At 37.7% G+C, this 15,016-nt stretch overlaps 1 protein-coding gene across 5 annotated transcripts in view; it reads right to left on the reverse strand.

Annotated features, from left to right (window-relative positions):
• The window catches only part of NELL2 (neural EGFL like 2), a 447,696-nt gene that overhangs the window by 294,876 nt on the left and 137,804 nt on the right, over positions 1–15,016 (reverse strand). For all 5 annotated transcript variants that reach the window (XM_055246787.2, XM_055246786.2, XM_055246790.2 and 2 more), the window contains one exon: positions 6,578–6,728. In XM_055246787.2, the coding sequence (XP_055102762.1) occupies positions 6,578–6,728 (151 nt within the window). The remainder of the gene's footprint in view (positions 1–6,577; positions 6,729–15,016) is intronic.

A 15,016-nucleotide genomic window follows, 5' to 3' on the forward strand; every position in this document is an offset into this window, starting at 1 on the left:
AACTAAAATAATGAGAGAACTCCTTTAATCAGCCTGAGTGTCTTAACTCTTTCCAAAAAGTGCCATATATTATTGTCTGTTTTTTTTTTTAGGTTATGCTGCTGATGGTGAACATACTGAAATGACTGAAGAGCCAAAACTCTTTTTACGCTGTGCTCACATGAAGTTTGTGGCTTAATTTTTAATATCAGCCTCTATTTAAGGAACACCATTTGAAACCAGCATCTCAGGTTGGGAGGACAAACGAACCTTTGCTCATGGCACACCAGGGCACTGCTAATGGGGTTCCTGGGAGTTTCATAATTATGCCACTTGGTTTGAAGCTATGTTTCAGTGCCAAGGTTTGACTGAAGGCCTCTTCTTAATTCTGCAACAGTGTGATCATCTGCCCTTCCTACTTTCATCTTGCTTTTAGTTCACTTCAGATACCCTAGAATCCAGAGCATGCCCATTAGTCTGTATGTCCAAACCAACAAAATTGTGTGATTAGATATCCAGCATTAACACCGCGGCTGAGATGTTGCCATATAGCTTATTATAGTTGTCATTATTCTCTAAGAACTTGACTTACAGCTGTTTTGAGGCAGTGGCTGCCAGTTAGTGAATTCCTCATGGTAGAGATAAGGACATTTCAGGATGGCTTAGGCACCCTGCATCAATATAGCAATTTGAACATTCTCCAAATCCTACCACTCTAGCTTGATGAAAACTTAGTGATGCCATTTATGATTCCTGATATAATAACCTTTCTCTTCATCTTTTACTCATTTCTTCATCTACCAAATATTTATTTAGCATCTGTGTATGACATCATGACAGATTTAATGGAGTTTGCAAGTTTAATGCACAATCCTTAACAGCAGAAAACCTTAACATCTAATCAAAAATTGTTGTCAACTAGTAAATATTTTACACAAACACACAAATTCACCTGAGAAAAGGATGAGAAAGTTGCATTCCACAGCATTAATGGGGTTATCGCTAAATGTCAGAATTACAGGCAGTTGTAAATGTTTAATAATTGGCCCTCTGTTCTCTAGAGACACAATTCTAAGCTATTGGTTCATCTGCCCATTTGTATCGGAAACAGAGTATTTAAAAAGTATACAAAAATAAAGGTTCATTGAAAAAGTATATTTTTAAAAGCCCTGTTTGTAGCATCTGCTGATTTCCATGGAATAATTACTCATACCATGGCCTATTTCAAGCTACTAATGTCAACTGGTTCACAAAATTTCAGCCCCTAAAACCAGTAGGCAAGCCAGCTCCAGCAAACCACTGACTGGATGAGCTTCATTTTCTTCTTTATACATATTTTTTTGTTTTCGAAATGCCTTAATGATAATAGTGGCTGCCATCAGGGATAGAAACTGGGTCGCAGGGGACAGGAATGGAGTGTCTTTTACATTTTGAACCTTGGGATGTATTACCAATTTTTTAAGAAAGCTACAATTTAGATTTTTAAAAGTTAAATTATGTATTTGTTACAACTATAATCAAAAGCAGTAAATGATATTTTAATGTCTCATGCAATTAACACACATGTATACACATAAAATATTTAAATAACAATGAAATACATGTGGCCATAAAAGAGAATGAGTTCATGTCTTTTGCAGGGACATGGATGAAGCTGAAAGCCATCATTCTCAGCAAACTAACACAGCAAAAGAAAACCAAACACCACATGTTCTCACTCATAAGTGAAAGCTGAACACTGAGAACATATGAACACAGGGAGGGAAACATCACACACTAGACCTCGCAAGGGGTCAGGGGGAAGGGGAGGGAGAGCATTAGGACAAATACCTAATGCTTGCAGGGCTTAAAACCTAGATGATGGGTTGACAGGTGCAGCAAACCACCATTGCACATGTATACTTATGCAACAAACCTACACGTTCTGCACATGTATCCCAGAACTAAAAGTAAAAAAAAGAAAGACATTATATGTTAGAATGCCAAAAAACTGGCACAATTTTTTTAAATACATTGGAAACTGATGTAGGAAGAAATTGATGTAAATTGGAAAGGTCAGTGAAAGTTTCCTGGAGATATAAGCGCAGTTCTGAAGTACGTGCAGGATTTGAACAAGCAGAGAAAAAGGAAAAGGGTGACACACAGATGCTGAGCAGAGGGGTCACTGTGCCTGGCTAGTATTTATATTCCTATCACTTTATTCCATCACCATGAGTGCTGGAGCTACCATTCCCACAGTCTCCATCACTTCCTACCTTCTCCCTCTTTAATTAGGCTTCAGAGCAGGCTTCCCAATAAGCTAGGTGTTCACTGCAAATAGCCCAAATGGAGATAACACTGGAGTCAGGAACAGACATAAGGAAGAGAGAGCCAGTCTCACATCACCTCTAATAATAATATTAACATTCATTTCATGTTTATTGTATAGAGGGGACTTTCTGGTCTAACTCACAGAGTCTGAATTCACAGAGGGATAGCTCAAGCTCTTGCTCTTGCTCAAGCTCTTGCTCTTGTGCTTTCTCCCAGGCAGGCAAGAATATGTGCTCAGAAGAAGTGTCACAATGCCACTGCCACCCCATCTTCCCCCCCAAAAAAACTGGAAAAATGAACATCCTTCAGCAGGGCATGCAGAAGAGTTCTTACTATGGTGAACTAGAATGCACCCATTGAAGAGCTGGACCTGCACCTAATCACTGTCAGTTGGAAGTGACTGAGTTACATTGAGAAAAGAAATTTATATGCAATGTGGCGTGAAGGACAGAGTCTACTTACCAGGCCTTCATATAGAAGGCTCCACTGGCATATTGAGCAGGAAAACTTGGTTGTATATGACTGTCTTGCATATTACCAAGAAAGTATCTCCAAAGGGGGCAGTGTTGCTTCAAAGACCTTCATACCTACATGTATGTTATCAACATCACTGTAGATCTGCTTTTTTTGAAGTGACCAGCTAACATAAAGTCCCCTGAACTTGTTCTCTAAGGACACTTACTACCTTGACCACAAAAGGCCATATGAGAAATATGTGTCTGGTTTCAGTGCCAAGAATGGTTGAATTATCCTGATTATTTAACTAGGTTTTTGTCCTTTTGTTTGCTCTGATTTGTATATGTTTCATTTTATCTTGTCCTGTAGATATTTCTATAAGCCACCTTAAAATTTTTGTGAAAGAAAGCAGAAAATAATGAAATAAGTGTTCAGGCAATGATGAAACTAAATAGATAAGTGAGGAAAAGCAAGATAACTAAAGAAAGACAGCTTCAGCAAGAAGAACAGGAAAAAATCCAATACAAGCCATAACAGAAGGTCTGTTGAGATGATAGAAGGCAATATCACAGTGCATTAGTAAAAAGACTCAATAACAAAAAGTGGGTTTGGGTTCTGGCTCTGTCAGTAACTAGTTAAATGATGCTGGAAAAAAAGACAATAAAGAACCTAGTTTAACGATCTCCCATAGACACGGAGAGACAGGATAGCACAGAGGTGCAGCAGGTGGGCTTTATAATCACACTGAGGGAAAAACCTACTCCCATTTATTCCCATGGAACCTTTAAGAACTTATCTCTAAGGCTTGTTTTTCTTATCTTTGAAATGAAAATAAGAGTGCTGATCTTGTATGATTATGGGAGACTTGTGAATTTTTATAGCTAGTATTTTCAAGCACTCTATATGGATTTACAGAGGGGGACAATTGAAGTACAGAACAATTAAGTAATTTTTACAAAGTCCCAAAACCAACGAGTGGCAGAGCTATGACTGGAATGTATGCTGTCCATCTCCAGGTCTACACTCTTAATCACTCTTGAATACTGATGATAAATGAACTAATCACGTGTAACGCATGGAGCACAGTGCCTGGCACATGGTAAGTCTTTAATAACTGTTAGCTTACTCAGCAAATGAAAGTGCCTTACAAATCTAAATTATTTTCCACATCATAGAAAGATATACTATATCTCAAATATGATATTTGTTAAATAATAACATATCTAGATAATATCTACATAATTTATAATTTCATAGATAAATGCCATGACATTGACAGATGATACAACCATAGAATGAATAAGTAAAACAAGAAATTTCAGAAATAATAAAAATTCTAAAGGTATAACTAGAAAACCTAATAGCTGAGCACAAATACTTATGTATAAGAAATATTCATCATATTATTATTTATTAAAATTTACAAAGTAAATGAGTTGAATACCCAAAAGTAAGGGGTTGATTAAACAAAATAGGCATATCAATACACATAGACAAAAGGACTGGATTAAAATATGACAGAATTTCAACATTAGTCTTGGTAATATGATTGTATCAATTTTCCTATTTCTTTCTGTCAGTTTTCCAAATTTTTTCTACATGAAAACATATTTCTATAATCTAAAAAAAAATTATTTTCAATTGAAATAAATCCATTTAAAGCCCTGCCTATAACTTTAATAAATCTACCTCACAGGAAGAGTAAGAAAGGATTTGCCTGACAGCAAACCACCTGATGAAGGTCAGGTATTTCAGTTGCCCATATCTTTAAAATGTTTAAGGTGCTTAAAAAAACATCAAACTATTTTAAGAAGTACTAGGTGGAAAAAGTTTGCAGATTGCAAGAAGTCTGTGCTGGCCAGAGTGTGTACAGTTAAGGTGTTCAACCCTGGGAACTAATACAAACATTGACCATCTAGGACTCACAGTTGAGGGAAACAGACCCATTGAAATGCTGCCCAACAAGCCTCAGGAGGAGCAGATGGAGGGCCCTAGCACCAGTTAGCCCAGAGACAGGAGCAGTAAGAAAGGAGGTAGCAGTGGCCATCATCTATGTAAGGGATGTCATCCGGAAGAAGGCTGGGTGAGTTCTATGTCTCTACAAACAGGGAAGTGGGAGAAAGTCACAGGGAAGAAAAATCTAATGTGCAAAATTAAGGGGAAATTCTCCTAGCATGTAGAGGTAATCAGAAATACAACAGGTTGTTCTGCAAATGAACAGTCTTCCTTTATTACATGTGAATCTTGTTGCCTGAAAGCTCAATGGACATGGGCAGAGACACACTGCTATAAACAAGGAGCTCACTGGATCTCAGCCACATGAAGACAAGGCCTGTCCCTGCAACCAAAAACAGACTGAAGGGAATAGCCCCAGTGAACCCTTGAAGATGGGATTGCTCCCTTTCTTGCTCTTCCCTGAAAGTTGTAAGCCAGTTACCAGGTGAGTGTTAGGATGGCACCCTCCCCTCAAAAACAGGCCAGAACCTGGGAGGAAAGAAACCCAAGTGAAGGGCCTGGGAAATTATCCTTTGGAGCTAAAGATGTAATTAAATGGGGCCTCAAGCCCCAAGAGCAAGCTAGATAGTATGTCCCTAGGAACCTTCCTCACTAAGTCAGCCTTGCTATATTTTGTTCTCCACATAGATTTTCTTGTGTTTGCTCTTTAGTATTTAGTAAAGATGTGCAAAGTCCCAGACTGCCTCATCTGCGATAAGAGAAACCAAATAAAGAGATTTATACCCATGCTTGGACAGGATCATTAAAGTTTTTATATAGGTAAAGCATTTCATATGTATAAACTCTTTAATCTTCACAACAACTTATGAAGCAGTACTATTATCCTCAATTTACAGATGAGGAAATTGAGATACAGATCTTATGTGACTTTCCCAATGTCCACAGATAGTAAGTGGTGGACTTTCATTCCCAGAACTGTGGTTATTCTTTCTAGAAGGAATCATCTTAAACTATTTGGTATTACTTCATAGCAATTTATGTATATGTCAAGTATCATGAATGACTTTCTTCTTCTTCCTCCTTTCCCCCCATCCAGAGCTCCTAATCCTGTCTCACATATGACAAAAGCTGGAAGATAGTAGACACCATTTTTATACAATGCATGTCCAAGAAGACAGCTGTAACTGCTGCAAACTATGAGGTAAAAAAGGAAGTTATCTATCAATGATTACAATTATATGACCATTAAACTCTAAACCCAGACAATTTTACAAAGCAATAGAATATAATACTTTTGTGGATAACTATTCACAAATTAAGAAGTATGTTTGGCTTTAAAATTGAGAAATATACCTCTTGAGGAATTCAGTAATTAATAAATCTGTTTTAGGTATAGCAACTTCTTATTAACCTGAAAAGCAGCAGCTCCTTTCGCTTTTAGGCAATTACTTTCAATTACCTGTGTTTGTGATTTTTGTATAATGTAACAAAACCATTATATCTTAAACCAATCTTTGTGTTGTTGTTGAGACGGAGTCTCACTCTGTTACCCAGGCTGGAGTGCAATGGCATGATCTTGGCTCGCTGCAACCTCCAGCTCCTGGGTTCAATCAATTTTCTTGCCTCAGCCACTTGAGTAGCTGGGACTACAGGCGCACGCCACCACGCCCAACTAATTTTTGTATTTTTAGTAGAGATAGGGTTTCACCATATTGGTCAGGCTGGTCTTGAACCCCTGACCTCATGATTTGCCCACCTCAGCTTCCCAAATCATAAAGAGATATACAAGAGAAGAAAGCTTTTGTTTACTTCTCTTTAATATATTCATTTAACCACATATAATGAAAACACAGGAAACTCCAGCAACCACATTTACCTGTGATCCAAGTGGTGAATTGAGAGAATAACTCCTGAATTTAAGTGGGTCTGTTTTAGGGTCACCAAAATAGTAAATTCATGTTTATTTCTCAGCTTCTGAAAAAACTGTTCAGCTGTAGCAGTGGATGCTTTTATGCTTCTGGGAGTATCTAAAAAAGAAACAAACATATACTAAGAATAGACTAGAATTTGATTTTATAAAGTATCTTTTACATGTAACATCTTTCAAAAAATTTTATCAAGTTTATCAGTAGCAGCTGATAAATACCGAGTTTCAGACTCTTGGTAAATTATTTTTCAAAAAGGCTTTATGCTATATATAATAACACAGGACAATAAAATCACACATGAATTACTGAACTTATGTTTCAGGAATCTTTTTTCAAAAATGTCACCTTTGAAGCAAAGAATCAAAAAACCTTACTTGTGTAGTTTTCTCTACACAATTCCTATATTCTAGATAACACAGCAACATCAGTGTCAACAATGAACAAAAAATGTGCTTCCTAGAATAGGACCTAAACAACCACACTAGAACTATTTAGCTTTTCTGACACCTCATGACAGAAAACTGGATTTAAATCTATGTGCCACCCTCCACATTGGTTTCTTCAGCCAGAAGGTTTGCTATAAATAGATTTTTAAAAGATCATTTAAATTAGTCACTCTCAGCCTTCTGTGCAGTGGAAGAGGCATTAAGATCAAATTATCTCACCATAGATATTGAAAAAAAGAATACATAGAACTTAATTGCCATTTCCTCCCCAGGCTTAGAGAAAGCCTAGCCAAGGGAAGTTTACTTAAGAGAGGAGAAACTTTTATCCTGAACTTCCGCATGTTTTAGCCTTGTACTCCAACCTCAAGACCCAGATTATATGGGGAAACAGATAAGGATAGAAATGCACTTAGGTTTAAAAACCTATCATTCAAGCAATCTGCTAACTGAGCATAGGCTTTCCTATTCATAGTGTATGCAAAGAAGATTGATGAGAGATAGACATGTAGTTTGTATTGTGATCAAATTACTCTCCTCTTTCCTACGCTTCAGTCTAGATAAGTAGTTTTCAATGGAAGAACTGGCATTTAGAGAGGACAATCCTTCTTTGTGCAGGATTGTCCCATGTACTGTAAAACATTTAGCACTCCTGGGTCCCTGGCCAACAAATGTCAGTGGCACCCAATGCCCAGGCTTTGCAACAACCCAAAGTACTCCCACACACTTCCAAACATTCCCAGGGAAGCAAGGCAGCAGAAACTTAGTTGGGAATCACAACCATGATGAAACAGAAATTGTAAAATTAATCCAAATTCTCCGCCTTTCTAGGCCCACAATTTTACATAATGCTAATGTAATCACCTGGTCTGAGTCCATTACTGAGAATACACAGACATGGAGAACACACAGACTTTGAGACACTCGTATAATAGAAGAAGGGACACCTAATGCGATACAATGAAAGAAATGCTCTCAGAGAGGTAGGTACAAAGTGTTAATGGGTCAGGGGGGAAAGTAGCTAACAGAATCTGAAGAGAAGCCTCAAAAAGTAGATGCAATTTGATCAGGAGTTTACCAGGTAGAGAAAAGAGGGAAAAGCATACCAGACATAGGAAAAGCTTGTGAAAAAGCAGAGATACGAAAGGGCATCACATAGTGCAGTGAGTGAACAGCAGACATTGCTGGATGGGGCTGGGGAACTGGATGAGGCAGGACCCTGCAGGCCAACTTAATGAGACACCTGCTGTTTCCATCACCATTATCAATTTATTCTCTTGGTTTAAAACAAAACAAAAGAAACAAACAAACAAAAAACTCCCTATTTGCCACTGAGAAATGATCCCTCCCCACTCTCAACCCTTGACTTCCTCTCTGTTACAATTGGTCATGTGACACAGACCTGACCAATCAGGGCATCACCTATCCCTGTGCACAGTAATCAGTTCAGGAACAGGTACCTAACCCAAGGTAATGAAGTCAGACTTGGGATAGTTGTTCAAAGCTTTAGAAAAAAGAAACTCTCTTGTTGCCAAAAAGAAACTTCAACATTCCCACTCAACATTCATAACTCAAAAGCATAAGAGTAATCTGAAACTTTTGCTACAATCAATGCAATAGTTTCTCTCCAGGCTCTATTACAGATAAGACAGGCTGTGGAGGAGATTCCACAACATTCCTCTTAGCTCCAAAATTTTTTGTTTCCTCAAGGAAGCATGCAAAATCTAATTGAGAATGATTTCATCTAGTGTTAACTTTTAATTCATTCTAATTTATACAGAAGTGAATCATTCACAAACTACATTACTTCATTTTAATTTAATAGATAAAAGCAAACTGAAATTAAATTATAAATATTTATTATGCTTCTCCTCTTTTCAGGCAGGTAGAACTTCAGCAGCATCCTTTGTCTTGCAGAGCAGGATGATAGATGGGGATGCAAACGAGAGAAATGGAGAAAGGATTACAGTGATACACAAATGATGCTCAGACCCACAGAGAGGTTCAAGGATGCGGCCCAAAGAGATAGAGCTCTTACAGCAAGAGAAAAGGAATTTGGAAATGTGTAGCAGCTGCCTTACAAGATGAAACTTTAGAGATAAGATGCTCAAAGAAGATTCTTAGGCTGTTTTGTTGTTTGGTATACACAGAAGAATTTTATTAAATGTCTATATTATTCATTATTGCTTTTGGAGTTAGATTTGTGAACAGAGATGAGAGGCTATATTTTGTTCACTTATTTTTTAATTTTGTTCTGTTTTCAGATGAAATGACAAAGATTGGCCTCAAGGTAAAAGAATGAAGAACCTAAAAGAACAGCTCACATTTGAATATTAGTAAAAATGTACATCACTATGGTTGAAAACATGGTGAAGGAAACTGCAGGTGAAGGGAAACTATCAAAAAAATTGATCAATCTGCATTTCGAAAAGAATTTCTCTAGTGGCCATGTGGAGTAGTTGCTTCAAGAAAGAAGAAAACTGGAAACAGACTGCTTGAGAAGTCTGGCAATTTGGTAATTATTAGCTTCTACAGGTTATATTTCACATATTTTAAACATCATATTTTGACATCCCTAAACTACCTTTCCCAAATCAAATTGACTTTCTTTGGCTTTGACTAGACTAGTAATGGTGATACTGAGCTATTAGTGTTTGCACTGCTTTTCAGGCATGTTGATGAGGGAAGGTCCAAGGGAACTCTGAGGTAGATGGATAATTTGGATTGGGGTGCTTAATGAAGTGCTTAAGGAGACCCACACAGCAGGACCATCCTCCACCCCACAGGGTGGTAGACGGCGTGCTATGAGGACTCCATCCAGTTTAAACTTGAAGCTCATTCACTCACGCAGGGTCACAATTCAGGACAGGACCACTTACCCTATTCAACTTCTCCTCCCAGCCCATTGTCTTCCTGTTTTGCTACCTCTATGGAGATGGGATGGCTTGCAGGAAGGAGGGACCCTCCAGCATGAACAAAGCCAGCAGAAGCCCCATTCTGCTTATGCTATAGGGATAAGAACAGTAATATTCTTTTTTTTTTTTCATCCTGACTAACTAAGTTCATTGCACAAATGTTTAAAAACGGACTTGCATGAGCCTCCCACCTATAATGGAGTAAGATGCAGTGTGGAATGCCCATGGGAGGGAGAAAACCCAGCTTGATTTACCATAGCCTCAGGATGGTCTCCTCACCTGGTGCCCCAGCCCAGAAGCCCAGGACACAGATGAAGATTTTTAAGTTTCCTGAATGTGACAGAGAGAGTACATAGAGGAAGTGTAAGTCATGACTGTATCATAATTTTCAGTTCACTGTCCACAGAACACCGTTTGCTTCCAACCCTTACCTCGCCCTAAAATATTTAAACGTATTGTTCCCCCTTAAAAACATGTTTTCAATAATTCATTATGTCCAAGTCCAGGAAGGACTTGATGAGGGCCTAAACTCTGTAAGTGGCATCAGAATAAACAGGAGGGGTAGGATTCAGGATATATGTAGAAAGTAGAATCTAGGCTGGGCGCAGTGGCTCATGCCTGTAATCCCAGCACTTTTGGGAGGCCGAGGCGGGCGGATCACGAGGTCAGGAGATTGAGACCATCCTGGCTAACACGGTGAAACTCTGTCTCTACTAAAAGTACAAAAAATTTAGCCGGGTGTGGTGGCGGGCGCCTGTAGCCCCAGCTACTCGGGAGGCTGAGGCAGGAGAATGGTGTGAACCCAGGAGGTGGAGCTTGCAGTGAGCCGAGATCACCCTACTGCACTCCAGCCTGGGTGACAGAGCAAGACTCCATCTCAAAAAAAAAAAAAAAAAAGAAAGTAGAATATAAAGAACTTGGTCACTAATAAATCACACGCAAAAGGTAGAAGAAAGGAGGCAAAAGGAATCCGATTGACTCCAATGTTTCCAGCTACAGAGACATAATGAAAGGAAATGCAGTAGAAGCCTGATGGTACCCAAATGGGATTTCAGTTTTAGAAATAGTGATTTTAAAATACCATGTAACATACATGTGGACACGTCCAGTAGAATGCTAGCACTCCAGAATTTGATATGAGAGAGGTTAAAGTTGACAATATAGGTTTAGAAGTCACCAGACTGTGTTACCTAAAGTCATAGGCATGCCTGAGTAAATCACAGGAGTCACAGGAATGAGAGGAGGATGAAGGGATGGACCACAGAAACACTAAGTCAGTAGCACAGCAGAGGCAGCATATATAAGCTTTATAAATACAAACACACACACACAAACACATATATATTCTATAATGCTGCACATATGATACTATACAACTTTCATCCTGCAAAATTGTATAATAATATATTTTTCCCTTTTGAACTCATGTTCCATTTTGTTCTCACAAAGCCCTGGAGACTTGACAGCAGCAACAATTACTACTTCCTTTTTTAAAATAAGCAAAAACAGCCATGGAACATTTCCATGTTCACCCCAAAACACCAGCAGATAGAGGTATAATGGGGATGAAAATTTCTGGGCCAGTATTCTTTCCACTAAATTGTACTGCTCCTGAACATGGCATCCTTTATCCATGCCTAATTGCCAGTCACAAACAAATGCAAATAAGAGTGCACCAACACAGAAAATAATTCAGAAAAAAGTAATTACATAAGATAACATTTTTAGTTCTTTAAGTAAGTAGCTGAGTAGTGATTTTAAGAAAGGTCATTTTACTCATTTGCATTTCTGTTTCCGAATTTGTAAAATTGGCACTCCTGCCTTATATTTTCATCTCAAGGATTACATAATGTCCAGAGAGACTCTAAGTTCCCATGATTATTACGATAAGACCCAATTCTGACACTGACCATTAAATCAAGTCAAAGAAACTACCACCCAATAATTAATTTTACTTTATTTCTCTTATCATTAAAGTTTTCAGAATTAATTTTTTTTTTTTTAGAGAGAGTCTTGCTCTGTTGCCCAGGCTGGAGTACAGTGACGCAATCTCGGCTCACTGCAACCTCCACCTCCCAGGTTCAACTGATTCTCATGCCTCAATCTCCCAAGCAGCTGGAACTACAAGTGTGCACCACCATGCCTGGCTGGTTTTATTTATTTATTTATTTATTTATTTTGGTATTTTTTTAGTAGAGACAATGGTTTCACCATGTTGGCCAGGCTGGTCTTGAACTTCTGGCGGCAAGTGATCTGCCCGCCTCGGCCTCCCAAATTTCTGGGATTACAGGCATAAGCCACCGCATCTGGCAAAATTTTAATTTAGATATGCATTAAGCAATCTTTCAACAAGGAATCCTGCTAGGAATCAAATATAGAAAAATAAAGTGCAGTGGTTACAAGAACAAACTTTGAATCCAGAAGCATGAGGTTCCAATTCCAACCATGCAGATTATTAGCTGTTCGTAGCATGTAGTAAAGACCATGGGTTTATTACGAGGATTATACTGTTATTATTATTATTCTTACAAGCAATGAGGCTGTGGAATCCATAAAAACCAACAACGGCCATAACACCCTTGTGATTTTCTGAGCTTACTTTCATTCTAAGTATCCCAAACTCAGCCACAAAATATCAGTTTCCAAGTTTGAAAATTGATATACAAGTTTTGTCCATCAAATTCTTCTTAACATACAATCCTGCCTACCACTCTCTGTTTCTAGAAAACTATGAGATCATTCTTTTATGGACAAAAATCAATGTAAAGTGAAATTCTTTCTGAAGCAGGGACAAAGATCATTTGATTTGGTGCTCAGAGAAAAACAGGCTGAGAAACAGACCTTGAAATGCTACTAGTAAGCTCTACAGAAAAACTTATCAACATGCCTATGCTGCATGGGAGCTTTTTAATTGGAGAACTGCTTGAGTTTAAACCTAAAATGTATTTCAATGTTTTCCACTTTTATTGTGCATAGAGCCCAAAAATCCCACTAAGAAAACAACCCGCAGCAGTTTAAAGCAATTATTAATAAATAATGAAGTAGCTCAGAAGCAATTACATCAAAATATTCATTTTTAGTCATGGGACTACCAGAATGGAGTGATGAGTTCATATGTGGCTACAGTAAAAATTTCTAGGGATTTAGACAATGTGCTAGGTATTCCCTATATACATACATAGTTAACAAAGAAAGGCGGGGCGAGGAGGAGACAGAGAGAGAGAGAGAAAGAATCTGACTTACTTATTTCTAAAATAGACTGTACTTAATGCAATTATGTATATGGTGGCAAACATGGGTGTTTACTGAAAAACAGAGTCAAGTTGGAATTCCTCTCTTCTTTTTTTGGTGGCCAAATTTCTCTTCTTAATGGGATATAATTGGCAAATTAAAATTGTATATATTAAATGTGTACAATGTGATGTTTTGACATCTATATCTATTGTGAAATGATTACTACCATCAAGCTTTCTAACATATCCATCACCTCACATAGTTGGCACTTTTTTAATGTATGGTGAGAACATTTCAATTTCAAGTATACAATACAGTGTTATTAACTATAGTCACCACACACTGTACATTAGATTTCCAGAACTTATCATCTGCATAAATGAAACTTTGTACTTTCACTAGTATCTCCCATTTTTCCCACCTCCTAGCCCTCAGCAATCACCAGTTTACTCTCTGCTTCTATGAATTCAATGTTTTTAAATTCCATGTACAATGAGATCATGCAGTATTCATCTCTCTGTGCCTGCCTCATTTCACTGAGCAGTTTGTCCTCCAGTTTATCCATGTTGCTGCAAAAGATATGATTTCTTTCTTTTTGTAAGGCTGAATGATATCCTATTGTGTGTATATACCAATATTTCTTTATTCATTCATCCACTGGTGGACATTTAAATTATTTCCATAGCTTGGGTAGTGTCAATAATGCTGCTATGAACATGGGAGTACAAATATTCTTCAAGATACTGATCTCATTTCCTTTAGATATATACCCAGAAGTGAAATTCCTGGATCACATAGTAGTTCTTTTCTTTATTTGATGAGAAACTTTATACTATTTTTCATAATGGCTGTACCAATTTACATTCAAACCAACAGTGCACAAGGGTTCCCTTTTCTCCTCGTCCTTGCCAATACTTGTTATCATAGGTCTTTTTGATAATAGTCATTTTAACAGGTGTGAGGTGATATCTCAATTTTTTAAATTTGCATTTCCCTGATGATTAGTGATGTTGAGCATTTTTTCACATACATTTTGATTATTTGTATGACTTCTTTTGAGAAATTTTATTTAGGTTCTTTGCCCATTTTTTAATCAGATTATTTGTTTTCTTGCTATTGAGTTGCACAAGTTTCTTATATATTTTGGATATATTAGACAATGTGCTAGGTGGACATTGGACAATGTACCCCTTGGCAGATGTACTGTTTACAAATGATTCTTCCATTCCGTACGTTGTTTCTCCACTCTGTTGACTGTTTCCATTTTAGTGCAGAAACTTTTTAGTTTGGTGCAATCTCATTTGCCTCTTTGCCTTTGTTGCCTGTGCTTTTGGGGTCATATACCAAAAATGTATTGCCTAGACCAATGTCAAGAAGTTTTTCCCTGTTTTCTTCTAGCAGTCTTACAGTTAAGTCTTTAATCCATTTGGAGTTGATGTCTGTATAGAGTGTGAGATAAGGGTGTAATTTCATTCTTATGCATGTGGATATCCAGTTTTCCCAACACCATTTATTGAAGACTGTCCTTTCCCCCTTGTATGCTGTTGGCACTTTTGAAAATCAATCGACTAGAAATATGTGAATTTATTTCTGGGCTATAACTATTCTGTTTCATTGGCCTACATGTCTGTTTTTATGCCAGTACCTCTACAGTTTTGTAGTGTAATTTATTTATTTATTTTTATTTTATTTACTTATTTATTCTTTTGAGACGGAGTTTCACTCTGTCGCCCAGGCTGGAGTGCAGTGGTGCGATTTCGGCTCACTGCAAGCTCCGCCTCCCGGGTTCACGCCA

This window comes from Symphalangus syndactylus, chromosome 17, assembly GCF_028878055.3.
Source record: "Symphalangus syndactylus isolate Jambi chromosome 17, NHGRI_mSymSyn1-v2.1_pri, whole genome shotgun sequence".
NCBI classification, from domain to species: Eukaryota; Metazoa; Chordata; class Mammalia; order Primates; family Hylobatidae; genus Symphalangus; species Symphalangus syndactylus.